Source organism: Panthera onca, chromosome C2 (genome assembly GCF_046562875.1).
Source record: "Panthera onca isolate mPanOnc1 chromosome C2, mPanOnc1 haplotype 2, whole genome shotgun sequence".
Classification (NCBI taxonomy): domain Eukaryota; kingdom Metazoa; phylum Chordata; class Mammalia; order Carnivora; family Felidae; genus Panthera; species Panthera onca.
Genome location: NC_138347.1, coordinates 83,335,815 through 83,363,260, shown reverse-complemented (window position 1 = coordinate 83,363,260; position 27,446 = coordinate 83,335,815). Strand labels below are relative to the sequence as shown.

The 27,446-nt window shown below is 43.9% G+C and overlaps 1 protein-coding gene across 8 annotated transcripts in view; it reads right to left on the bottom strand.

The window, feature by feature from the left end:
- The window catches only part of ABCC5 (ATP binding cassette subfamily C member 5), an 80,029-nt gene that overhangs the window by 30,172 nt on the left and 22,411 nt on the right, over positions 1-27,446 (bottom strand). For 3 of the 8 annotated variants that reach the window (XM_060639346.3, XM_060639345.3, XM_060639347.3), the window contains exons 3-16: positions 26,189-26,346; positions 25,842-25,997; positions 25,022-25,169; positions 19,887-20,120; positions 19,553-19,726; positions 18,628-18,775; positions 15,330-15,478; positions 14,829-14,936; positions 10,649-11,005; positions 7,587-7,658; positions 5,308-5,432; positions 5,113-5,185; positions 2,260-2,463; positions 1,262-1,405 (exon numbers count right to left, since the gene is read on the bottom strand). In XM_060639346.3, the coding sequence (XP_060495329.1) occupies positions 1,262-1,405; positions 2,260-2,463; positions 5,113-5,185; positions 5,308-5,432; positions 7,587-7,658; positions 10,649-11,005; positions 14,829-14,936; positions 15,330-15,478; positions 18,628-18,775; positions 19,553-19,726; positions 19,887-20,120; positions 25,022-25,169; positions 25,842-25,997; positions 26,189-26,346 (2,250 nt within the window). Of the gene's footprint in view, positions 1-1,261; positions 1,406-2,259; positions 2,464-5,112; positions 5,186-5,307; positions 5,433-7,586; positions 7,659-10,648; positions 11,006-14,828; positions 14,937-15,329; positions 15,479-18,627; positions 18,776-19,552; positions 19,727-19,886; positions 20,121-20,563; positions 20,708-20,889; positions 22,213-22,491; positions 22,567-25,021; positions 25,170-25,841; positions 25,998-26,188; positions 26,347-27,446 lie in introns of those variants that run through there. The other 5 variants (XM_060639348.3, XM_060639350.3, XM_060639354.2 and 2 more) reach the window with 5 other exon arrangements.

Below are 27,446 nucleotides of genomic sequence, written 5' to 3'. Positions count from 1 at the left end.
AAAAAAAAAGAAAAAAAAAAAAGATGAGGAAACCAAAGCTCAGGAAAGTTAAGTGACATATTGGAAGTATGTTCTCTCTGCTGCAATACACTGACTCTCAATATTCTTTTATTCCTCAGACATTTCCTATTTTAACTTCTCTCCCTCTCATTTTCCCCTCCATGTCTACAGTGAGGAGGAAAACTTCTGAAGAGTCTAAAGTACCCTAAGACTCATAAGGAGAGATCATAAAATCCAAATCTGGATTCTGGCATCTCTATAGAAGTTCCTGGTGACACTCTGAAATGCTTGAGTTATCCCCAGAGGCCTAAAATACATTGGTCACGAACAATTAGTTGTTCTGTATCTGAAATCAAAGAGGATGACACCCAAAGACTGAAATAGGACTCCCAGAAAAGGCCCCAAAAACTCTGCTTTTATCATGCATAGACATCAAAATGGTAGCTAAGAAGTTGCTTTTAGGCTAGCCTGAGTGCACCCCCAGGACCCAAGGTGACCACAGAATAAGGAGTTCAATATGAGAGCAGGTTGGTAAGAAGGAAAAACAACGTCTTTGGTGTTTGCCTAACTTGGAGCCCGGAGTAAAGCCATGGAAAGCCGCCATCTTTCTGTGCTGCCACAGGAGGCAGGGTAGCAAGGCAGAAACAGCACCACGGAGTCAAATCACCCCCTTGTTAGTGAGCTGCTTAACTTTTCAGATCTTCCATTCCCTCAGCTGTAAAAGTGGGGGATAATCCCCTTTTGCCACAGAGCTCTATTAAAATGACTAAATGGGATGACATCTATAATGTGTCTAATCCAGTAATTGGGACACAGTAGGTGTGAGTTAGTGAGTGCCAAGTCAGCAGTCAAAGCACCACGGATCATTTTCAAATGTATGCAATATTTAATTTCTCTTCCCTCACTCCTTATTCTCTCTTGTTTATTTAAAAAGGAGCTCCATAATGCTTCAATCAGGATTGGTCGCGTTTATGAAGCTAAGTTATGACTGAACAACACTGAGCCCATATATCCTTCTCCCTGTCATTGCCTTATTAATAAGTTCTCAGTGGCAGAAGACACTGGCTCACCAGCCATATAATCCTGCTCTTCTAGAGTAGAAACAGTATGTGAACCAGCACAGCAGTCTGGTCACCAGAAAATAGGGCCCCTTCCAATAAGACAGACACTGAGTTCAGCTGAGATCTCTCCATCAATCACTATGGTCGTGTCTCCCTTGCTAGAAAAGAGGAGGCACACACAAACACCATGAGAATCTTACCTCAACTGGGGGTGTCTCTCCCAGCAACAGGTTATTAAAAATGGTAGCATAATCACCATTTAAATTCATCAGCTCCTCATGGGTGCCTCTTTCTGTAATACAGCCCTCTTTCATGAAGATCACTTCATCACAATCAGCCAGGTACTGGGGACAAAGGCAGGGACAACACAGTGTTGCTGAGATTTGTGCAAATACATTCAATACCTATACCTTAGTTCAGAGGTTCTTAGCTGGAGGCAATGGAGCCTCTCGGGGGACATCTGGCAATATCTGGAAACCTTTCTGGTTGCTACAACTGGGGGCAGGGTACTGCTGTTATCTATCTAGTGGATAGAGGCCAGGAGCTCTCTGGGCCCAAATGTCAATGGTACCAAGAGCGAGAGAACCCTTGCTTTAGTTTATTGTGGCTTGTGACATAGTTCAAAAAACGTCTCCCATTTTTGGCATAAATCTGTCGATGGAGCCACATAAGCCTTGCATTAAACTTCACACCCTTTTGTTGCACTCAGAAGTGCATACAATTACAGACTTTCTGTTGCAGAATGGGGGATTAGCCCCCTAAACTTGACGACATATGCAAAGCAGATGGCAACATCCTGGAGCTGCTCTCCAAAGTGGCTGCTTGTCTTGGAATGACAGAGGGAGAAGAGCTTGTTTTCCTTAAACAGTTCCCACTTGCATATAGATATTAACACAAGCTTTCCAAACTATCTCATACCCAAACTCCAGTTTTAGCCTACTCCTCTTAGCCCTTTTACTTACTGATTTACATGCAAAAGCTAACATGCTCCAAGGATCTCTAATTCAGATGGCCATCTGGTACACCAGTACAATGAGTTTTATTGGTACATTGGGCCGGGAGCTATTTGCTGAGGAAATAAACACTGATGACTCCAGGAACCTCTAAGGAGTCCCGTGAAGGTACCTGGACCAGGCCCACCTCCCTGTTTCTGATTTCCCAAGCCAAGGTGGGCAGCCTGAGGAAGAATGCTCCATACCTGTAACTGGTGGGTAACAAATAGAACTGTCTTAGACTTTAAGTGCTTCTGGATAGCACTGTTGAAGATGTGGTTGCCCACATGGGCATCTAAGGCACTGAGGGGATCATCCAGGATGTAGATGTCCCGGTCACTATACAAGGCCCGGGCAAGGCTGATCCTTTGGCGCTGTCCACCACTCAGGTTCGCTCCTCGCTCGCCAATCTACAGGAGTCCAGAAAGCATAGTGAAACCTCCAGTTCAAGTCCAGTACCTTACTTAGTGATCACCCCAGTCACTGCTCCTCTGTTCCATCCATACCAGCTGCTTCTACTGAATTCCCCACCTGGATGAACTGCAACTCTTGATCCTCCAGGGCCCACACCAGAACCAGGGAAGCCAGCCCAGAGGAAGACAACTCTTCCTCTCCCATAACCAGCTGGTTACTACTCAGCCTTACTACCTCTGGCTTTACACTCCCCCTTGACATACCATCCCAATCCATTATCTATGGGCAGAAAGATCTTTCCAAAACACAAAGCTGACCATGTCCCACTCTCGCTTAAAACTCCCTTTCGAGGGGCGCCTGGGTGACTCGGTCAGTTAAGTGTCAGACTTCAGCTCAGGTCATGATCTCACAGTCTGTGGGTTCAGGACCCGTGTTGGGCTCTGTGCTGACAGCTCAGAGCCTGGAGACTGCCTCAAATTCTATGTCTCCCTCTCTCTCTACTCCTCCCCTGCTCACTCTCTGTCTCTGTCTCTCTCTCTCACTAAAATAAATAAACATTAAAAGAAAAGAAAAATCTCTTTTTCAAGAGCCCTAAGAAACAAAATCTAAACAAACATGTCACAGAAGGCAGGCCCTTTGCCACCTGGCTCCACTGCCAACCCTCTCTTCTACTGTCTGGGATTTAAGCCATTTTAAATTGCGTGTGTATCTGAACCCTCACGACTACTGTCATGCCTTTTCTGTTACCATATCTGCTCAGTTCTGACATCCTCTCCTCTGTGAAACATCTCCCACCCTCTTCTCTACTACTACCCAAAAAGGGGGGGGGACTTTTTTCTTTTTTTAATTAAAAAAATTTTTTTTAAGTTTTGAAAGGGGACTCTTTCATCAACTTATTTTGTGCCTATTCAAGTATCTCATCCTCTCAGCTATAAGCTTTTTGAGGGTATAGATCATTCTCCTATTGCTTTATATCCCCAGTGCCCAGCCATTTCTGTCTATGTAGCTGGCACATGAACATGTGAATAAATCAATTGTCAAATGGTAACTGGCTCTGTACTTAAAAAACCATTAATTGAATTCAGAGGTTTCAAATTTGAGCATGTATCAGGTCACCTGCAGGGCTTGTTAAAACGGATGGTTGGACCCTGCGCCTATGATTCAGTAGGTGTGGGGTGAGGTGTAAGAATCTGCATTGCTAACAAGTTCCCAGTAACATTGCTGCTGCTGATCCACTATGAATCCGGGAACTAAGATTTGAGTACCATTGAACTAAAGAAACCATTCTGGTTTGAAGGATTTAACTCAAGTCCGATGAAAAAAAGTGCAGGCCCCAGAGACCTCCAGGGTAGGTCACGGGAGACAAATATCAACAGGGAAGGACACAAGCCAGTTCCAAAGACTCACCTCTGCAAACTGCTCCAGGGCAGAGAGCCAAAGAAAGAGGCTTTTGTGCTAAGGCCTCTTTCTTTCTAATTGAAAAGGGCTCTCTGCAGACTGTATATCAGTAAGGATATACAGGATTCTGGTCGGCAGAATGAAGTTCAGAGAAGCTCAACAAGCACATGCTTGACTTATGGTTTTTTAAATGAATAGTGTGGAAAACATGAACTCTGAACCAACAATGGGATTTTGTTTAAAATTTGTATGACGTACAGAATGGCTAAAATTAACAACCCAGGCAACAACAGATGTTAGCGAGGAAGCAGAGAAAGGGAAACCATTTTGGCACTGCTGGTGAGAACGCAAATTGGTGCAGCCACTCTGGAAAACAGGATGGAGGTTCCTCAAAAAATTGCACGATCCAGCAATTGCACTACTAGGTATTTATCCAAAAGATACAAAAATGCTGATTTGAAGGGGCACATGCACCCCAATGTTTATAGCAGCACTACCCAGAATATGGAAAGAGCCCAAATGTCCATTGACTGATGAACAGGTAAAGAAGATGTATATATAATATACATATACAATGGAATACTACTCGGTGATCAAAAAGAATGAAATCTTGCCATTTGCAACAATGTGGATGGAACTAGAGGGTATTATGCTGAGCGAAATAAGTCAGAGAAAGCTATCATATGATTTCACTCATAAGTGGAATTTGAGAAATGCAACAGATGAACATAGGAGAAGGGAAGCAAAACTAAGATAAAAACAGAGAGGGAGACAAACCATAGAGACTCTTAAATACAGAGAACTGAGGGTTGCTGGCGGGGTATTAGGTGGGGGGGATGGGCTAAATGGGCGATGGGCATTAAGGAGGGCACTTGTGGGGATGAGCACTGGGTGTTATATGGAAGTGATGAATCACTAAATTCTACTCCTGAAACCATTATTACACTATATGTTAACTAACTTGGGTTTAAATAAAAAATAAATAAATAAAATGATATGCAGATAGGGAAAAAATTCAAATGACATATAAAATATGTATACATTTAACACAAGTAGTGTTGATAACCCCGCCCTAAGGAACACATGCTTTCCTAACATAAAGTTTCAATGAAAGCAAAACTCCCTGTGTGGGTACTCCTGCATTTAAGATGCATTACTAGTAGATGGTTCTGGCACAGCCCCGCAACCCATCTTCCAGAATCCTCTCTGTTAAACACACTGCCCCAACAGGGGCAGAAGGCCTGTACCTCAGTCAGGTCACTGTTGGGAAGAATGGCCAGGTCAGGCCTCAGGCAGCAGCTGTTGAGCACAGAGTTGTATCTGAAGGACATAAAGAGACTAAGCATCAGGGACATGTTTGGAGTAGAGCCTGCTGCCTTGGGCTGCCTTGAGTCTCACACGGCCAAGATGGGAAAGCATGAGAGAAACCAAACATTCCTTGCCTTTCTTCATCAAATTCCTTCCCAAAGAGGATGTTGTCTCTCAGAGTGGCATTGAGGATCCAGGCCTGCTGGGCCACATAAGCGAAGGTTCCACTGACTGCAATGCTGCCCTCTAGAAGTGTCATCTAGGGAGACAGACACCATCCAATGGCATCATGATGCAAAAACACCATCCTAAGCCAACAGAACCCCCCACATTGCACAATGGAGTTCAAAGTTTTGGCAATCTTCTTGGATGCTTTTGGACCCAAATCCAGACCTCACCTTTGTTCCACAGAGAGAGCTACAGCAGCAAATAAAATCAAAGTTCTCCTTGCTTATGTGTGATGGGAACCCAGCATAACCCATGACCTGAATGAACAAACACTTCATTCAGCAACCCATAAGCTACTCGATATCCTGTCTCCCTAACTGCAAACTGTTTTAACTAAGGGAAGCACTAGAGTGGAAGGTCCTTTCAGAATTCCCCTGGGGAGGATGCTATAAGGATTTAGAGCTAGTCCCTGCCTCAAGACCGGGGCAGGCCAATTCATCTATAAAATTAATTACTCCAGGCTGTTGGCTAAACCAGCTGCTTCTGTAAAATGAGGACCAAAAGGAAAAAAATTTGTTAGACATGAACTAGTATTGCAAAGTATCCATACGATGAGGATGGACCCTCTCGTTCAACACGAAGGCACTGCATGATGAGCCATGTGTTTCGAGTTGTGTTTTCATTCACAGTGATTGATATGATTTATCCATTTTATCCTCTTTCGGGGTTCCTTTTGGGACTGGCAGTAGACATCTGTCTTGAGTTAGGGATGTTATAGCTTGAAACAAAGGTTCATTAGCCAGCCTGCACATTGAAGCTTGTCCTCTCAAACACTGTTAGCAGACAGTGTATGGAGAGAGGTGCACCCACCACAGACCATAACAGTGGTATTAACTGCCCAGAAACTGGTAAGCACGCCGCTATGCACCCCAAGTGTTCCGAAACCCACGGAGGGTCTACCGCAGAAACTCCACACCCACACTGCAGACTGCCAACACAGAGTTCAACTCCAAAGAAGCCAGGGCCACCAGCTTTACCAGCCTCCCTGTCAAAGAGATCGCTGTCAGAGATTTGGTCTAAAAGCAAAGCCCCACTCTGCTTTCAACCTAACCACCACCCACTCAACACCACTGCCCCCTCCCCCCTTCGTTTCCTCTGTGTCTCTCATCATTGACCCTTAAATCTGACCCCTAAGTTATCAGAACATCTAGGAGAGGTTTTGGCTTTTTACAAAGACCAAGGGCTGAGCCCAATCAGTAGAGTCTCATACAGCAGAGGGGTGAGAGGGTTGTCATTCCAGATGATGTGAACACAGCCTTCCTCAGACCACACTAGGTACCACGGCTCTCAAGGAGAGCCACGCTCTACCAACTGTGACAGTGACACTCAACAAGAAAAAATATTCCATAACTGGACGCTACAAAACACCCTTCCCCAACTCCATCTCACATGAGTTTAATCTCCTCAATATGGATAAATGACTCATTGGACCTCATCCACCTGTGGGTAAGAATAAGCTCAAGTTTATCCTTATCTCAACCTTGTAAATCAAGGTGGTTCAATTCAAGATTAAAAGCAGGTGGAAGCACCTTGTGTTTTTTCCCTATTATTTGGTTTTAAAACACAGTAAAAGATAATTTGTCTTAGCTGGATGACCTTTGCCCCTGACAGCCCTGGGCTGGCCTCTCTGTAAACCATTCACTCTCTGCCCTGGGCTATGCTTGTGGGTCTGGAAGGCATAGCTCCTCAACTAGACCACCAGCTCCTTGAGGGCATAATTCTTTCCACAGTTGGTTGAAAAAGGAGTGCGGCTTTGCTTCTAGATCAAATCCTGATATCAATCTCTCTGACAGGGAGTCCGGTAAGGCTGGTCCACCCAGCTTCTTCAGCTTGTGGGCAGTATGCGGTTTGTTCACCTCTTATATCTGACATCTCCCAACACACCATCTGGCATTATATGCCACTTAATAAATACATGCCGAGTAAAAGAAGGCAGGAGAAATAGAGGACTCCAGCTAGACATCAACCAGTCATCCGTCAGGCGTGCACTGAGCCCGCTTCCAGATGCAACACCGTTAAGGGGTGGAAATGTGGGGGTGGGGGCAGGGGGCATAACGCAGACCAAGGGTTCATTTTGTTTCTGCCTTTCCTCTCTTCGAGAAAAGTAGTTCATTTTCCCCAAGACTTGTTAAGCCAATTCCAGAGAAAGAAGCAGAAAATGCCAAGGACAATAACAAAATATTACCTGGCCTAAAATGGCTGAAATGAGAGAGGTTTTTCCACTTCCCACACTGCCACAGATTCCAACCAGTTTACCCTGCACAAAGCACACAGAGAAAGGAGGGTCATTACAGGACCACTGACCACTTATCTCTAGGGACTGCTGATTTCTTCAAGGAAAAAGACATTAACGACAGGCCAACAATATGGGAACTATCATCCTGATGACTCTGCGTGTCACTTACCTCTGTTTCCTCCCTGTCAGCCACCTACTTCCTAGGGTTTCTGTGGGGATACACGGAGGTAACAGATGTGTAAGCCTTTTAGAAAAATTAAATATGCCGCACACATGACGGTCTCCCACATCACTTTTAGAAAGGCTCAGCCTCTTTCCTACTTTTTTTGGCAACCCATATTTTTTGATTATTTTTGCCGTTGTTTTTGGAAATAAGGGCAGGACTCTTAAAAAATTATTTTGCTGATTTTCATTTTATACGATTTTTTTCCTCTAGGGTCTATAAATTATTTTCAATAAAAACTATGTGCACTGTTGTTTCCATTTTTCTACAAAACATTTCCAAGAATCTGAAGAATATTGATACCATCAATTTCACTTAAAAATGGGGAAAAAAAAGCCTGTGATGAACTGAATATCCTCAGGCAAAATAATGAGTTCTCTTGACAGGTGGTGCTAAAAGTTTTCAAGGGCAGACTGGTGATTTTGAAAAGGTCACTTATTTAGCAACCCTGCATCGGCTCAAGCCTCGCAGCAAAGGAAGGAAGAGTGGTATGTAGAAGAACAGGGATTCTGGAGGCAGACAGGTCTCGCTGTGAACCCCAGCTCCATTAGAACCTGCCAAGTGTGTGATTGATGTCTGGTTACTTACACTAACACCGTCTGTCTCTCACTAGGCTTTGAGCAACTGGAGGAAAGGCGTTAACTTTGTAGAACCAAGGACTTTGTACAACCAAAGTATCTTCGTCTCGGACAAAGTATGTTGGACAAAGTTTTTGACGCTGTCATGGAGTTTGAAAGACTACAGCCTAGTGGTCATGAGGAGACCAAGTCACGGGTTCAATCTCTGCTCAAGTCAATTAGATTTACGCAAACAAAACCTCTGCGACAAACAGAGATATCAACAAGGAAGTGCACGCCCGGGGTACAGACAAACATTAACTTCCCTTCCCCTCCCTGAAGAGGGGGGCCGGAAGAATTAAGGTATCCCTCTCCAAATAGCTAAAGGTCTGTCATGTGAATGTGGGCTCTAAAAGGGCAGAATGAAGATCAAAAGAAAGCAGAAGAGTACATTTCAGCTGAATATGAGGAGTAATCCTCTAATAGGGCTGTTTGGAAATGTAACAGAGCTGCCGCACTAATCAAAATCATTATTAAATGAGAAGTCTGTTGTCAAGAGTTAACTGAAGTAAAGAACTGATGTCAGTGGCCTCCAGTGATAAACTACACTAGTGGTTTCAGGTGTTTTCACTAAGGACCATCTCTTGCTCTTGTTTATATCTTTCAAGAGCTGGGAGCTTTTTGTTCTCAGAGTCTATCTCTGGGTCTGTGTAGCATACGTTAGTCGGTGGCTGACTTTGATACACACTGCATGAAAACCCACTGCTCCCCACCTCCAGTTATGTAGGTAAAGTCTCACCACCACCCCTGGTCCAAGAGACACTTCTGGGTTAACTGGTCTCCTTTCTTGTTTCCCTACATACTCTTTTGACTCCAGAGGCTAAAATATTTCTCTCCATACATGAGTCAGATCTTATCATTCTTCTCCAAAGCCTCCAATGGATTCTCTCCCACTCAGAGTAAAGCCAAAGTCCTGTAAGGAGGCTCAGACACCCCAGCTGCCTCTCTGCCCTCAGCATCTACTATTTTCTCCTGTGCCACTCAGTACACTGCAGACTCAGGGCCTTTGTGCTTCTGTTCCTTCTGCCTGGAATGTTCTTCTTCCTCCAGATATCCATATGGCTCAGTCCATCACCTCCCTCCTGCCTTTTGCTCATATATTAGTTTTTAAGTGAGGCCTTCCCTCAGGCAGGCTGTTAAAATCGTAACCACACCTACTCCAGGCCCCAGCATTCACAATCTTCCTCACACAGCCTTTATCACCACCTGACATACCATATACTTTACTTGTTTATTATCTGTCTTTGCCCACTAAAACATAAGCTCCAAGAGCACAGGGACTTTTGTTGGTTTGGTTTTCCACTGCTATAGCCCCAGCCCCACAACAGTGTCTGGCAGAAGGCTGGCACTCAAAAAAATGGCTGATGAATGTATGTATGTGTATATATATGTATGTATGTACACACACACACACACACACACACACACACACACACACACACATCTCAGACCCTCTAAATGGTGCACCCTTCAATATGGTGCTGGTGGGAACCAGTCATAGACTGTATTTGCAGAGCCCTGAAGTGGAGTCTGTTCCAGCCATTCTGTGCAGGAACCCCTCTGAGAGACTCTAGTCCTGTGCTACCTGGGCTGTGACATCATACACCATAATGATCCTTCATTTACATTAAAAATAAACAATTACAGAATCAATACGTTGTACGCCTGAAACTAATTTAACATTGGCTGTTAATTATACTTCCGTAAGGGTATACAAATAGATAAAAAATTACAATAGATTTGTCACTAATAGTAGCACTGAGAATTCTTCCTATGGGCCAGGTTCTGTGCTATGCACAGCTTGGTGGTAATGAGAAGCTCACCCAGAGTTATAATAACCGGAAATAATTATTACAGCTCACACACAACTCTAACAACTAGAATCTATTCAGAGCAAGATCTCGGAAAATCCACTTGAATGCTTCATTTCCTTGCTTGTAAAATGAGCATCTCATGAGATCAGTTGATATTAATTTCTATTGTTAGATGCCTAAATATGCCTTTGTAGAGTTGGAGCTGGCCAGATTTGTTCTTTAGCTCAAAATGAGTCCCCAGCCACAGAGGACTTTGCTATAAGGAAAGCAGCTGCCTACTCCGGCCGGAAGAGACACCCGCAGACACCTGCAGATGGATGGAGTGCAGGTGGGGAACGGGGGAGGCGGAGGGCTTACCTCTTCGATCTCCAGGTCGATGTTGTACAGGGTCCTCTGCAAGCGGAGGATCCCCAGGTGGATGTGCTTGCCCTCCTCCTCCTCAGGACTGGGCCTCTCGTCGCTGTCCAGGAGGAGGTGGCCTTTCTGCTCTGCCAGTACCGCCTGCTGCTCAGTGCGCTGCAGCTGTCTCACCTTCTCTTTCTTGCCCCTGGCAGCCCTCTTGTCTTTTTTCGTTTTGGGGGTCAGCTTGGGTGAGTTCTGGACACTGCAGTGGGAGGAGTCCCATGCCAAGGTGGCATTTCTCACCTCTATCTTGATGTGAGGGCTGGCTGGTTTTTTCTTTATCATGTGAACCTCTTCCATCAGAAACAAACTCTGATAGGAGTTGTGAGAGAGGTGCAAAGATGAGACACTGGATCAAGACCAGGGAGACAAGCCTAGGGCGCACACTCACGTAGCAAAACACATCAGGCTATACAGTGGAAGGAAGCTGAAGGGCAAAAGGTAGCTCATTAGTGTAGCCCAGCCTCAGGCCCATCGAGAGGTCACAGGGGTGTGGGGACACCTTCAGAAGGGACAGCAGCCGTCTCAATGGCCCAGCGCTCCACACTGCCAATCACATCCTAACCTACCTTTTCCTTTCTACCAATCTATCGTGGCCAAAGCACAATTAACTAACCTGTCTACAGCCCCTCGTTCTCACCCATGACTTGCCAAACAGCAGGTAGTAAAATGCAAGCAGAAAAACCAAAGGGCATGCTTCTCTCCTGAACAGACAGACCTTCATCACTCTGTTTCCCTTCCAGAACACTCCTGTGGAACCTCAAAGCCTATGTTCTTCCCTCACCTACAACATGGCTCATGTCTGGCGGGAAGAGGGAGCTGAGATCACGACCACGCCTAGCTTGATGGGTCGGAAGGGAGTACCTAAGGCCTATATCACAGGCAGAATGCCTCTTCTTGGCAACAAGTTCTCATGTCTTCAAAATCCTGCCTAGAAACTTGAGAGGATTCAAACAACCAAAGGAACAGACTTGGGAGGAAGTGAAGGCTATCTCCTCCCTCAGAAACATCCTTGGGAAACAACAAGATTTTCCTCCCACTTATTCCCAGAGACCCTCTGAGTTATGCTAGGGGAAGAAAAGAGGAATGATTGAAAAGCTGAGTGTTTCTGAAATTAGATTCAAAATACTAACTGCAATAAACCTTATATGTGCCCGTGATTTTGAATCCACTTCTGACAGCTCTCTTAAACTGGAGATCACAGAATGCTATCCCAGTTGGATTTCCAATATGATAAAAATAATTTTTTTAATAAAAAAAGGTTAAACATTACAAAGAAAGAAAGCACCTTTAGAGAAAAAGGTGACTTTCAGGATCAGGATTCTGCTTATTTACTGAGAACCCCCAACTATTTTAAAGTTTGTGGGTATTTTTTTTAATTAATTAATTTATTTTGAAAGAGACAGAGAAAGAGTGGGGGGAGGGGCAGAGAGAGAGGGAGAATCCCAAGCAGGCTCCACACTGTCAGCACAGAGCTCGACGCAGGGTCAAACTCACAAAGCTGTGAGATCATATGAACTGAGCTGAAATCAAGAGTCAGATGCTTAATTGACCGAGCTACCCAGGCACCCTTTTGCCAGTGTTATTAAATGTAACATATAATCCCCTTCCCTTAGAGTGAGCCCTTTCCCCTGGATCTTAAACGTGTAGCTTCCTCTTTTCCTTCCTTTGATTCCAACACCTCCTATACATTCCTAATCTCCAATCTTCCCAGAAGTGTCATGGTTCTAAATATCCTCAATAGTCTTCACTCTTGATCAACCTTAGGTTTAATTTCCAAAAACAGCTGTTGGTTTCATTTGTTCAGAGCCTTCTAGAAAGACTGAACTAAGAACAACATGCCAAATATCTTGACCACCTTCACAGAGTACACCCATATGCTGACAGATCTCCCACCATTGCTCTCCCCTAAGGAAATATTAAAAGGCTCTTTCAGGCCTCAAAGGACGATTAAAAAAATAAGCCTTTGCCTCTAGTTTGCACAGCTCCTTCCCCACATTTCCTTCCCATGGGCTCCCTGCAGCCTGCCTCCTCCTGAGACATGCTGAGGCACACAAGGGCCTTATAACACTTGAATTTATGTCTATCTGAACTGGCACCTTCCAGGACAACAGACTCTTAGAGGTACATAAACCATAAACCTCAGGGTGCCTGGGTGGCTCAGTCAGTTGAACGTCTGACTCTTGATCTCAGCTCAGGTCATGATCTCACAGTTCATGAGATCAAACCTGGTGTTGGGGTCTGTGCTGTCGGTGCGGAGCCTGCTTGGGATTCTCTCCTTCTCCCTCTGCCCCTCCCTTGCACATGTGCTCTCTCTCAAAATAAATAAATAAACATTTAAAAAAAAAACCAAAACACCAAACCCATAAACCTCAACTTTACCATAGGACAGTATCAAAACACAACCCTCATTCACTCGGAATGTATCTATTGAGCAGAAGAGGGGACAGAGGGTCGCCAGATAAAATATAGGACACCTCGTTAAATTTTGACTCTATACAACCATTGAGTAATTTTATAGTATAAGCATGTCCCATGCAGTTATTAACTAACTGGGTGTCTTGTCTTTTCATTTGCTAAAACTGGCAACCCTATACTGATGACTATCTTATCAGAAAAGTCACAGGGTGGCTTCTTACTGCCTTTCTACATGTTATCATCCTCCTGGAAGGAGGAGAAGGAGGGGAAAGGGGAGGGTGAGAGAGAGGAGGGGCTGGAGGAGACTGCTAAGAAGAATAAGACAGAATGGAACTGAAGTCTCATGGGGCATATAATACAGCTGTGAGTGATTTTGCTTCTATTATTAACTCTGAAGTTCCCTGGATAGAGGAAGGAGCTATGATGTGAAAAGCCACCTGCTAATACCAAGTCTTCACCAGTAAATGAAGACAAGAAAGCTCTTGAAAAACATGGGGAGGACAAACCTATACTATAAACTCTTATTCTTTCATCCAAGATGCTACCAAATCCATCCACTAACAAGGACAGAGGGACAAACTTATGGTCAAAACATTTACTTTCTTCCAAGACTAGATACTGTAGATTGGGCAAAATAAAGCTCTGATAATAATTATACCATTTCTTTTATATAGCTCTGGCTCTTAGCCTTCTAGCAGCCAGGCTGGAATGAGGGAGGGCACAGAGCTGGGGATGCATTCTTGAGGACTGGCTTTCTTGCCCAAACAAAATTCGCCTTGTTAACTGTAAACAAATAGGATATAAATAAATCACAGAAAGCTATATTCCATTCTTCATATTCTCCATCATTCCAAATTTGTTTTCTCCTGAATATCTAAGGTGAGGATATCAATGCCTCAAACATCTGAGCCTCAAACCTTCAAGCAACAAACATTGCTTTTGCATTGTTCTCACTAGCCAAGAAGGCTTAGCAGGAGTCCAGAAGCTACTCCACACAGGGGCATTGTCAAGGAATTGCAGCCCACACAGGTGCTGTTCCTTTTTAAAAAAGTATTAACCATGATTTTCAAATATCCCTCTACCCTCCTCAACATATCTCATCTCTTTGTATTATTCTGAAGGCACAAAGAACACAACTGAGGCATGATCAACTAACCACCCCCAGAAAAACCCTGCTATCTCCTTAGTTGCACTTTGCAACGTGGTCTCATTTTATGACTATTCCCATATCACTGCATTCCCTGCATCATGAGTGGCAACTACAGGGCAGGGAAAAAAAGTATCAAAAAAAGGCTTAGCGTATTGACCAAACAAAATGACAACAGCATTTTGGTAGAGGCAGACGCTAGACTGAGGTGAAGAAAAGCTGACAGTCATATAACATTTCTGATCTTCCAGGTATGAATCACTGAAAGGCCTAGGAAGTTACGACATATACCCATAGAAGGGCCGGGAAGAAAGGCTCAGCTCTGAAGGGGAACACAAATCCTGGGAGCCCAGAACTAGGTGGGTCATCAATAAGAGGTAAATTTCACGTTCACAAGGTAACTAATCTCGTCCTTTAATTCACTCTCCTCCACTACCCTCTTTCTTACCAACTTGCCAAAAGGTGAAAAACCAAGTGCAGCCAGCCTTGTGTGGCCCATTGGAATAAAGGCAGCAGTGAGCTTTGCCAGGGATGGCTCCTGACATGGAGGAGGGGAAGGGAGCCACTCACCTTAAATCTGTCAACAGCAACCGATGCTTCCGAGAGGGATTTTACAGAGAATGGTGTTACTTTCAAAGCAAAAGTCATGGAATTGAAGACGGTCACCACTGTGAAAGCCTGAAAATAGGAAAAAATAACAAAACATCATCACTTTCCTTTCAGGTTTAAAGGAGGCTGAAACTTGACTGTCAAGTTGGTATGAGTCACATATGCTTTTTTTAAAGGTAGAGCTTTTATGAGACCTTCAATTAAAATTCTCAGTAAATCTGAACCAAAGGATGATCTGTATTTTCACAATTAAATCTGAAGTTGGGTTGACTTAAAAATAACCCATAACTTTATTTGTGCTTAGACCTGAGTCTTTACTCTTCTTACTTCTCAGCTTAATCACATAAAAGAAAAAATACCTTCTGATCATTGGGGGCACCTCCAAATCCAGAAACAAGAGGACCAGAGTATCTCTATATGTGGTATATCTAAAATTTTCCCAAGCCCTGAGGGCTCACCGACCTGTGCTGCCGTCAGGTCAAAGCCAAGGGTCATGTGAACAGAGAATGTCACCACGCTGGCAATCACCATCACAATGGGAGCTACACCAACAGTGATGCTCTGAAAGTATCCAGCTTTTTCCAATATCCGACGTTCCTCCTCTCGGATTTCTAAGAATAAAAAGCAAGCCAATTGCTGAAAAGCAAGCCAATTTGCTCCTCTGTCGCCAAAGACTTGGTAGGTCTTCAGTCACACAGGTTTTAAAACAACTCTTTGGGGTGCCTTGGTGGCTCAGTTGGTTAAGTGTCTAACTTTCGCTGAGGTCACGGTCTCATGGTTCGTTCATGAGCTCGAGACCTGCATCGGGTTGTCTACTGTCTGGGCAGAGCCTGCTTCGGATCCTCTGCCCACCTCTCTCCTTGCCCCTCCCCCACCAGCATGCACATGAGCGCGCTCTCTCTCTCCCTCTCTCTCAAAAATAAATAAGCATTAAGGAGTGGCTGGCTGGCTCAGTCAGTTGAGCATCTGACTTTGGCTCAGATCATGATCTCACAGTCTGTGGGTCGGAGCCCCACGTTGGGCTCTGGGCTGACAGCTCAGAGGCTGGAACCTGCTTCGGATTCTGTGTCTTCCTCCCTCTCTCTCTGCCTCTCCCCTGCTTGTGCTCTGTCTCTCTCTTTCAAAAATAAATAAACATTTAAAAATAAATAAATAAATAAGCATTAAAAAAAAAACCCAACTCTTTAACACCTATAATATAAAAACCTAGGTCAACGTGACTATCAATTATTACCATTAATGCTGGTATACAAGCCTGAAGTGGGATCAAGTCATAGGAACAAATCTAACAGAAAGCAGTCCCTACATATCAGTGCAGTGATCATCTTCTGCCTTAGTCTGATTTTTCTTGCAAACATCTTACATCTAAAAGGAATGAGCAGAGTAACTGCATCTGCAATCAGCAGTTTTGTTTCCTTACCTGCTTGTTGTTTATTTCCTGCCCAGGTAATTACAGAAAAGACTACCACAGTAATGGAGAATTAAAAAAGAACTCAGATTTACCACAGTGCCTACTGTATGTCAGTGCTGGGTAAAGGCTTTCACACAAAAAGCAGTGAGGATGATTGAAAGAAAGTGAGTGAAATACAACTTTGGTAGGCAGAATGATTTTTCTTAAATATTTGCAAAACTGCGACCTTTATTAACAGAGCAACCCTAGAGTACTGAAGACCACGGAATAAGAAGTATGACAACAAGGTGGTGCGTTTTGTGTATGCAGGGTTTTTTAATGTTTATTTTTGAGACAGAGAGAGAGAGGGAGAAAGTGTGCATGCATGCGAGCAGGGGAGGGGTAGAGTGACACGGGAAAAGAAAGAATCCCAAGTAGGCTCCATGCTGTCAGCATGGAGCTCGACTCAGGGCTCAATCCCATGAGACGTGAGATCAAGACCTGAGCCGAAATCAAGAGTAGGATGCTTAACCAACTTAGCCACCCAGGCACCCCTATTTTTTATTTTTTATTTTTTTTTTTAACGTTCATTTATTTTTGAGACAGAGAGAGACAGTGCATGAACAGGGGAGGGGCAGAGAGAGAGGGAGACACAGAATCGGAAGCAGGCTCTAGGCTCTGAGCCATCAGCCCAGAGCCCGACACGGGGCTCGAACTCACGGACCACGAGATCGTGACCTGGGCCGAAGTCGGACGCCCAACCGACTGAGCCACCCAGGCGCCCCCACCCCTATTTTTTTTAAACATATAAGCAATTCTGAGAAGCTTTGCACTGACCTTAAAGGTGTTACCACTGCCCAAGACATTGCGAACTATCCTCAGAGCTAGCTCCTAAGTCATATTTTTACAAATCTAACTCATTGCTTTCACATTTACTGTATAACTTGCCTAAGTCCATAATGAGCAAGAATGCTCTTTTCAAACTAACACACACAGGTAAAGACACCAGAGTCAGGGGCTGAAGAAAGAGTGGAGTCTCAGAAATAAAATTATGAAACCACAGAGTGAGAGAGCCAGAAAGGACCGTGGGCAGTCACCTTGCCTAAAACATGCTTGGCAGATATCCAGTTAGCATCCATTTATTCCATTCTATTGGCAATGAATTCACTACTTAACAAAGCTATCTAACCCACTGCTGGACACCTCTGAGTGGCCACCTCCTCCTGATGACCACTGATAAATAAGCGTGTGAATTGGACACAATGTTCCTGAAGATTTAATCGAGAAACCAAGCAATAAAACTAAAATAGCTTCCTTGCTCTGAACACTGTATTTCTATTCAACCTAAAATTGCATTAGCTTTTGTAACTGTAATGTATTCAGGTTAGCTCACTATGAGGTGATGGTCAATTAACAGCCCACATTTTTTATACTTAAATTAAGTTTAAATGTAAATACATCTTCTTTTTTCAACTCCAAAGTGCCTTTAAATATATCCTTCTTAAATGTCACCTTTTTAAAAAAGTTTATTATTTTGAGAGAGAGCACTCACAAGTAGGAGAAGGGCAGAGAGAGAGGGAGAGAGAGAATCCCAAGCAGGCTCTGCGCTGTCAGCACATGGCCCAAAGTGGGGCTCGAACTCATGAATCGTGAGATCATGACCTGAGCAGAAGTTAGATGCTTAACCGACTAACCCACCCAGGCACCCCTAAAGATCATCTTTTTTAAGGTCCATCATTTGGCATTTAAATATTAGACAAGTCTCTGTCTGCGTTGAATTTACTGATCATGATAACCAGGATAGGGCCAGGACAGGCCTTGTGACTCAACATAAGTCAATTGTTTGAAAAGATAAAAATAAAACAACAAACCAAAAACCACAATGAGTGAGGAGCTGAGCTAGACCCAGATCCCCGCTGTCCTGATCCCCCGCCCGGCACTTCTCCTGCTCCCCCAGGATCTTACACTTCACTTACTACCTGTGGTGTACATGCACCTGTGGTGGGGAGGGGAGGGCGAAGCCCTCAATAGCCACTTGATACTGTTTTCTGTAATGTCTTCATGGCTAGGCCACAAAATAATGGGCAGGATGACAGTATAGATAGGCGGCTTTGAAACTGAATGAATTACTCATAACTAGCTTAGTTATCTTGGGAAAAATCACAATTTTCTGGTCTTAATTTCCTCCTGTGTAAGAAGAGATTATGGGTTCAAGTCTCTAAGATCCCTTTCAATATAAGATCATAAGATATTATAAGAATATAAGATATCATGATCCTATGACATTAGGATTCCTAGCAGCTAATGTGCTCAGGAAGCTAAGACACTAAACCCCTTCTACCAAACACACATATAAAATCTTAAACTCACTTTGTACAATTTGAGAAAATGCTTTGACCCAGGCATACATTTTGATAAATTTAATGTAAGTGAGGACTTCATTCATCTTCTGGACACGTTCATCAGTGGTGGTCACACATTTTCTCCTGAAATATGCAGTGATCCGGGATACAAACATCTGAAAGGAAAAGCAATGTTGTGCCAAGTCAGGGCTTATTCAAACTTAAGAACCGTCCAGCCTTTCTGGGAAATAAATCTGCTCAAGATTATTATAAATAAAATGAGCATCAGGTAGGTGTACTGCTTTTTAATAAAAGTGGTCTATTAAATTAGAATAAAATATTATTTAATTCTTACATCTTTGGAAGGAAGTTAAGACAAGTATTTGTTCTCATGGTAATTACAGATATTGAATGCTACCAAAGGGAAGCAGAAGAGCCATATCAGTTAGTATCAACTCGAGATGAAGAGACTCAACACTCCCGTGTTAGCTGGAGGCCTCCTCCTTCACTCAGATTCTCTTTTTTATTTTATTTTGTAATTTTTTTTTAAGTTTGCTTATTTATTTTGAGGAGAAAGACAGAGAGAGCAGAAGCAGAGGAGGGGCAGAGAGAGAAGGAGAGAGAGAATCCCAAGCAGGCTCCTCACTGCCAGTGCAAAGCCTGATGTGGGGGCTCAAACTCAAGAACCGTGAGATCACGACCTGAGCCAAAACCAAGAGTCAGACGCGTAATTGACTGAGCCACCCAGGCACCCAGATTATCTTTCTTAAATCTCATTAAGAGCCACAGTCTTTATTCAAGTGACACCTTAGAGTTTTCCAAACCAGGTACCTGCTTTGAGGAAATTTCCGGTCAGAGATGTAATGCCTCAGTGGTGCCTACTACATAAAACCTAATGGAAATAACTCATTTTAAGGAAAAGCTGCTAAAATACGGGAAGGAGTCGTACTCACCATTGCTGGGTAAAAGAGGATAAAAACAGCTGATCCTAGGAAGCCTGTTGGTCCTAGAATAATTACATTATAAATCATGCCTAAGATGGCAACAATGGGTCCTCCAGCCAACAAGCTGCCAACGGCGGCTGCCTCAAACATCCTCTGCCCGTCATTGGAGCACATGTTGATGAGCTACGAGACATAGAGAGCAGTGAGAGGACCCCGCGAGGATGCTGGCCACTCAGCCACTCGTCTCAGGAGGAAGAGGCAGGACAAAGCAGAGATCCAACGGAAAGAAAGAGCTCAAGCTGGGAGCTTTCCCTCTGCCCTGAAGCAAACACCCTGTACTCACCTCCCCCACAGACTTCTCTTTAATGTTCTTTAATTTAAGGATCTTCTTAAATGCCATGGTTAGGATGGCCCCTCGCAAGCGGACGCCAGTTCGGTAATTCAATGCCCAAGTCAGTGCAAGTGACCAGGAGCGCACGACTTCCGTCAGGAGGAGGCCCAGGACTAAGAGCAAGCTGTACCGGAGGTTAGAGTCTGTGACCTGGGTGTATTCCAAGAGGTGTTTCACCACGAAGGCCTACAGGGAGAAACACACCCCACTGTCAACATCTCCACAGCACCCACACATCACGCCACAGTTTTATGTTAAGTTAGAAAGAGGAAGCAGCTCCACTGTGCAGTGGTACGTACGTACATAAGCAGAGAAAGACCTTGAAGGACCAAATCTTACGGACTACGTGGCCTGCGGGTATTTACTCAGGGCATTTCGCAGGAGGTACGTCTAATCTGAAATTTTCTTCCTTCAGGACACCACCAAAACCGTTACTCTTTCTAATGTAACATAAACCTGTCCATGAGCTGAAATTAATTCTAAACACACGGTCATTAAAAAGTATCTATTTGACCTTACTCCAGTATCTCCACACACTGATACATTTCTTTAAATGAAATTAAGACCTTTTTTTTTTTTTTTTTTGGATCGTTTCAAACGTGCTTATTTGATAAAAAGGAACAGTGTACCTACAGTTGGACTGGGGAAGAGTGAGAAGTGCATTTGCAAAACATTCCTGAAAATAAACATCGGCAGTTTAATAGTACAGAAGACAGCAAACAAAGCAGACTATCCAAAATCCAGAAACCCTCCCACGGACCCTCCCCACTCCCCACTCCCTCCCAAAAACAAAAACATGTTACCTCAGGTAGTATATGTCTAACACCACCTGCAGTGAGGGAAGGCAGCCAGCCCCCAAGAACCACCGAGTGCCACCTCCAGCTCTGAGGTCCTGCAACGCCGGAGCACACACTCACACAAGGCACATTCAGCAACAGGATTAAATACCAGGAAGTGGGAGGTAATGTACTTTTATTGAAAATGAAAAAAAAAAAAAAGTACCATCTTCAAAGAGCATCTCACAGACACTGTACAACAGGAGGAGCATTGCGGTAACATACATGGGAACATACAGAGTCGAGTTATACAAGGCTAGCCGTCTAACAGGTCATCGGGCCTCCGACTGTTGTTTTAGCTACACACAGTGGAAATACAGAATAGAACCGATATCTGTTTCCAGAGTCCGGAGTAGTACATCAAGCTGACAGCACTTAATCGATTAAGGCTCCCGAAGCTGCAGGGAGGCTGCAGTGGAGGAGATTCTCCAGGAATAAGACCTTGCTGCTAAGGAAAGAGAATTAAAAAACAAAAAAACAAAAAACTAAAAACTCCCCAAAGAGGTAACTCTGCTTAAAATCACTGGCGCTATTGGTTCAGCAGGCTGTGATGAATGACTTCTGTTCAGGACAGAATACAAAAATCTAGGCCTCAAGGAAAAACTGGTGGGATCCTTCAGAGTCTTTTCAAGTCCTTGCAGCTAAAATCGATCTTGCCAAAAATGAAAGAAAACAAGCCACGACAAAAGAAAGCCAAACCAATCCCCCACCCTGAAGGAAGAAAAAAAAAATTAATGAGAAACCCATCCACCCAACTACCCCGGATCCTTATAGCAAAAGGTACTGTAGATGGAAGCCAGCTCTGAATGACAGACAAAAATGGAGGCCAGACACAATTGTCCTGAGGCGGCTAATACTGAATTCCAGAACCCAGACGCTCTCTGGTTAACTGGCATTTCTCATTTTTCCTGAAAGGAAATTAATACCAGATGTCCACTAGATCCTAAGAGATCCCCACCAATCATATTTCTGTCAAGTGTCGGCAAATAACCTGATCAAATAAATGAGATTTCAGATTCCAAGCACTATTGTATTCCACCTCTCCCCTCCCTCAGATTTTTAGGTTTATATCCATTGTTTGGGTCACCACTGCATACAGCTGGGTTGTTGGTTTACTAGCAAGAAGATTGGCTTCTTTTCCAGTATGCAATCCAAAATGTGGAACTGAGTCACTGAGTGGCAGGGTCAAAACCCCATTTTTCCTCACGTGAAGCAACTCAGTAAGATGGCGATGCAGTAAAGCATTTTCTCACACACCTCGGCACTGATGGAACAGTCTCCAAAGGAAGGCGTGAAAGGACAGCAGGTTGTAGTTTGGGGTTCCTTCCTTCCCATACCTTTACAGTGCCATCTTTCAGCACCGGGCAATAGCATTAGTACCTCCCGGAGGTGAGGAGCCGGGGGAAAGTCAAAGACATAATGAAGGCTGACATTATGTAAAACTTTCAGAGGGTGGGGGGAAAGAGGAAACAGCAGATTAAAGAATTTCCAACACACAGGGTTTAAAAAAAAACAAAAAACAAAAAAAAACAATTACATTTCAAACCATTTTGCATGGGATAAAGAAAAAAAGGTTTTTCATGAAAAATCCAACCAAAATTTAGTTTTAAAAAGTTACAAACTTATCATTTAAATGCAAACAAACTGGGAGGAAAACTCGAGATTGTCAGAATAGCTGTCTGGCTGTGGAAAGCATTCCCAGTGAATAAACATTACCTTACCTGAACTCTTGGCGAGAGATTCTGCCCAGCTTGACTCTCTCATTCTGACCGCAGAATACAGCCATCCTGAAAATTCTAAAGAACAGCTTCTGTCACTGGTTCCACTACAGAGAGACTCCCCCCAAATCCAGATCCTGACAGCACCAAGCAAGCTGCAGCTGGGGAGAGGTGGGGAGGGTGGGAAACTTACCTCTCTAGAGGCTATTCACTGCCCTTTCCCCAAAAGGCCCTGGAGCAGAGTTAGCATTCACCGAGATGTAGTGCTGCAGGAGGCAGTCTTCTCTTGCAGATCTACAGGGTGGATGCTAATTCTTTACACAAAAAAATCATAGGTCAGGCCTGGTCTTTTTAAATTGTTTGAATCCAAGGAGGTCACAACTTTAGCAAGACCTTAGCAAGTCTGGCCACTCATGTTAGGTCAGGACCGTACCCATATACGTTCTGCTACTCCGTTAACACTACTGTGACCTTTGGACACTCTGCACAGAGCTCTGGTCCACCGGCATCACTGAAACCTTGGATCATCTCGATGTACAAACGTCCAGCCAGTTAAAAAACATACACACACCTTAACTTCATTGTTTCATATATTCTGCATGTGGCTACCAAGGTTCAGTGAGGCCTGAGAGGAGATCAGAAATATCCCCATATTTGGGGAGTCGGTTCTTACATAGATTTCTAGAAGAACAGACTGAGCCAGTTTGAAAGTCGTGCCACATTAGAAAATGTCCAAAAATCTAAAATGGATGTTCTTCGAAAGGATTTAAATCCACAGAACAGAAGGTATGCTCATTGCTAGTACTAATCTCAAAACCAGCCTGATTCTTCAATTTCCAATTAAAAAAAAAAATTTATAAGAACTGGAGCTCCAAAAAAAAAAAAAAAAAAAGTTTGCTTATAGTTTTAAATCTTTTTATCATTTAGATAGACTACGGGTGGGACCATTGCTTTCTCAATTGTTCTAGGATGGAATCACATGAAATAACACAGGCCTTAAGTTGTTCTTCCCCAAGAGGGTAGAGAGAAGGAAAAGCGTGCTGCAGTTTTCCTATTAAAGGAAGGCTCTCAGTGTTCCCTGGCATCTAGAAGAGTTTACTAGAGTTAGCAATCCAGTATGCAGTGCCTTAAAAGAGAGATTAAGGAATATGCAGATGCTCAAGGGAGTGACTGTAGGCCCCAAACTGAACATGCATAGGTAGCTTTTTTTTCCCCAAAAAAACTTAAAATTGCAGTAATCTATGGAATTTCTTCCCTTTCTTCCTTTCTTTTCTTTTTTCTTTCTTTTTTTTTTTTTTTTTTTTTTTTGTATGGGGGGGAGCCAATGAACTTCTTGCACTGGCCAAATGGAATCATGAAAGCCTGTATACTGTGCTATCCAGCTCAAGGAATTCCACAGAAGATCCAGAGCAGCCACCAGCCCTGTAGTGAAACAATGACAGAAGCTCTTCTTGGGGGAAGCTGGTCCTATGAACATGTTTGCCATTTTGGTCAATAACATAATATTCAGGTACATGGTCTCTCTTACTTAAAACTTATACAAAAGTGTGTTAGTTGGTCAATTAATATAGAAACCTAATACCAGGAAAGTAGTGTTCTCTGCTTCAGAAAAGAGATCAGAACTTTTAAAAAGGCATCAAACATTAAAAAAAAAAAAACAAAAAACAAACAAACAACAATAATGACAAGAAAAAAAAAGACAGAAAAACTGCAAATTAGTTTTACCTAATCACCATGCATCTTAGGCATATACTTACCAAAACCATGAACCTCCAGCTTACCCACACACGGAAAATGCACAGTATAAGTAGCACTACTGCTCCGATGCCTCAAGGCAAATATGCAGAGAATAGATTTAATCAAAGTCTCAAGTGTAAGGAAGCACAGCAGGTGTAAGAAACAGGTGTCCAGAGAACAGCGTGAACATCACTCTCGTACCTACCCTGCTTCAGTACACACTAGGAAAAAACCATGGCTACCACCCCGACACCTACAGCACAGTTCACACCATACACCAGAACTCAACAGACTGCAGGTCAGACTCTAAAAACCTCAACGCTCCTCTAGTTTCTTCGGGCTCTTTTGCCACGGAACCGCCAAACACGTGACAACCCTGCCTCCAGGCATTCGGTGTGACTCCAGCACTGGCTCAGCAACCTACGCCACACAACGCCGCTCTCGCCCACTCACAGCACCGTGAGACACCATCTCCCCAAACCAAGACTGTCATTTCATGTAGACACGCAGCAAAGAAGCACAGTCCTGCACAGGGCTGGAATCATTCATTTTCACCCGCCCCAGGAAAGCAAGCCAGGTCCAGCTCTCCTCTGGCAACATGGCCCCTCATCCTTCCAGCTGCTGACAAGCCACCATTCACTCCAGAATCGATTGTTCCCTTTCAACAGACCTAGAGGCAACTCTAAGGCTGCTAACTAGCCCAAAGGTGAGCACAACCCCTGCAACAGAACAAGAGTGTTAGAGCTGGCCATGGCCGGGCCCCTGGAGACTGTCAGAAAGGATGGTTAGAACTTACTGGTCCACTGAAGCCAGCCAGCTGTGTGATCATCAGGCACACGATGGAGAGGATGAGCCTGGTGCGGCAGAAGATCCACACAACCCTTCGGAGGGAAGCGGCGTCTGGCCCAACTTCATTCAGCTCTTCTTGCCACAGTCTCTCTAGTCTTAACAAGGGCACATGTCCTCGTTACACATCTCCCCAGGTGAACAGACACTCCCTAGATTCCCTCCTGCCATTGCTTTTTGCCTCCAGGCTTGATACCACTCACACGAGCCTCTCCTTTAAACTGTGTACACGGACTTCACCTTCTGGGAAAAAAATACCCTTCCTGGGTAACTACATATTTACCCTGTATAGGGAGCCCCTCATGACATAGAAAATAATGAGAACAAAAGTCCTTCCTTCCCCCCAGAAAAATTATCCCTGAACAGAATTTGCTCATGGCTAAGAGCTCCTTCCTCAAGGGTCCCCAACCCTTTCTGAAGAGTCCTGTAGTCAAATGTAAAGTTGTAAGCTAGATTTTAATCATGATAATCAGCTACCACAAAAATGTATTCTGTCACAAGGCAGCAACATAATTTCCCTGTCGACTCAGGAAGAGAAGCGGGGCTGAGAGAGAGAGAGAAAGCCCGTGGTTAAAACAGGATTAAAGGTGAAATAGGAGATAAAGCAGAAGAGCAAAGAGAAAGTCATCCCCAGGCTACCCTCCCTCCAGAGGACAGCTCAGATCCTAAATGAACAGAGAGCTGAGGGCGTCACACTGCCGGACCCACCCTCCTAGCTCAGGCCCTACGCACCCAGATGTGGGAGACCAGGGTGGACCAGAGACGCCTACCTTCTGCAGTTCACATCGGAAGACTCGTGCTTGGACAAAGACCACACGTCCTCCATTGAGAGCTCTCCCTTCCTGTGGGCCACACGGGCCAGAGGAGAAAGCCAAGAAAAAGTCATGCAGGAGAAGAGCCCAGCATTGTCCACTGGGTGCTGGTGTCTAAGGAGAGAAAACCCAAAGCACAAAATTGTCAGTGCACACAGACAGGCTAGCCAGCATTTATAATACGCTGTTTAGCAAATGGTTCCTGACTATAAATGGGTCTTCCCAAATGGTCTGATCTTAGCCCGAATTTTCAAAAATGCTTTTGGTGCTTCATAGACAAGTCATTAACTGGCAGAGCCTCTTACTTGGAAGTGGTCCGGATGGGCTTCAGAACACTTAAGCTGTGATGGTACTTTCCCTTGGGATGTTCCTCATCCAGGATTCTGAGCTGAGAATGCATGGAGGCATCCAGGGAAAGACCCTCAGCTCGGGCTGCTGTTTCCAAGGCATCTTGGCATTCCAACTGTTTTAACAGATAGAGAAGGCAGGGGCACAGTTAATGAACCTTACAAAAACAGAGGGGCAAATCTACCTGACATAGTAGCTCAAACTGCAAACCAGATTCGTCTTACCTGAGAAATCCCAAGACTCAGGGTTAAAACTAACTTGTATGATAAGAACTTGCTGAGGAACATTAAACCAGTTACACAGAACTTCCAAACTCTTGAGCACTTTTAGGTTCAGAAAAATTGAGCAAAACGTACAGAGAGTTCCCACATACCTCCTCATCTCCCCACCTCTTCCCCATCTGTTTCCTCCACTAGTAACATCCTTCCATTAGGGTGGTACATTTATTAAAATTGACGAACCAATACTGATATGTTACTATTGACTAAAATCCACCATTTACATTAAGATTCACTCTTTGTGCTATATATTCTAAAATTTATATATATTTTAAAGTGTATTGTATTTATTTTTGAGAGAGAGAGCATGAGCAGGGGAGAGGAGCAGAGAGAGGGAGGGAGAGACTCCCAATCAGGCTCCATGCCCGGTGCAGAGTCTGATGCAGGGCTCGATCTCAGGGATCATGACCTGAGCCAAAACCAAGAGTCGGATGCTTAGCTGACTGAGCCATCCAGGCGCCCCTAAAACTTATATTTTTATCACCAAAATGTTTTATGTTTCATTTTCCAATGTGGACTGAGAGTCAGTTATTTCACTACTAACTGCAAATTCTGTCGCCCATTTTCTATGACAAGAACTTCACAATCATCCCCAATTAAACAGCCCTTGTCACACAGAAAAGCCAGTATGTACACATGTCTCCCCCCTTTCTCCTTTATCAGCAGCAGGGAGAGCAGAATAGGGGCTCTCACCTGGCTGCACAGCTAAGAGCTCCAAAACCCAGATCTGCAGCATGAAGCTGAGGGTCCCATGAGTTGAAATACAAAGTTAACCAACTATATTTACCACAAAGCTTTTATAAATACCACTTAATCACATTAACAGAAATGCACGTAATTCAAAGTCTGACTGAGGCAGAAGATGGTGGGCCAAGAATTTGAACACCTGTATCCTTGTCTAGTCTAAAAGTAATTAAAAGCTGACACTTTCCTATTG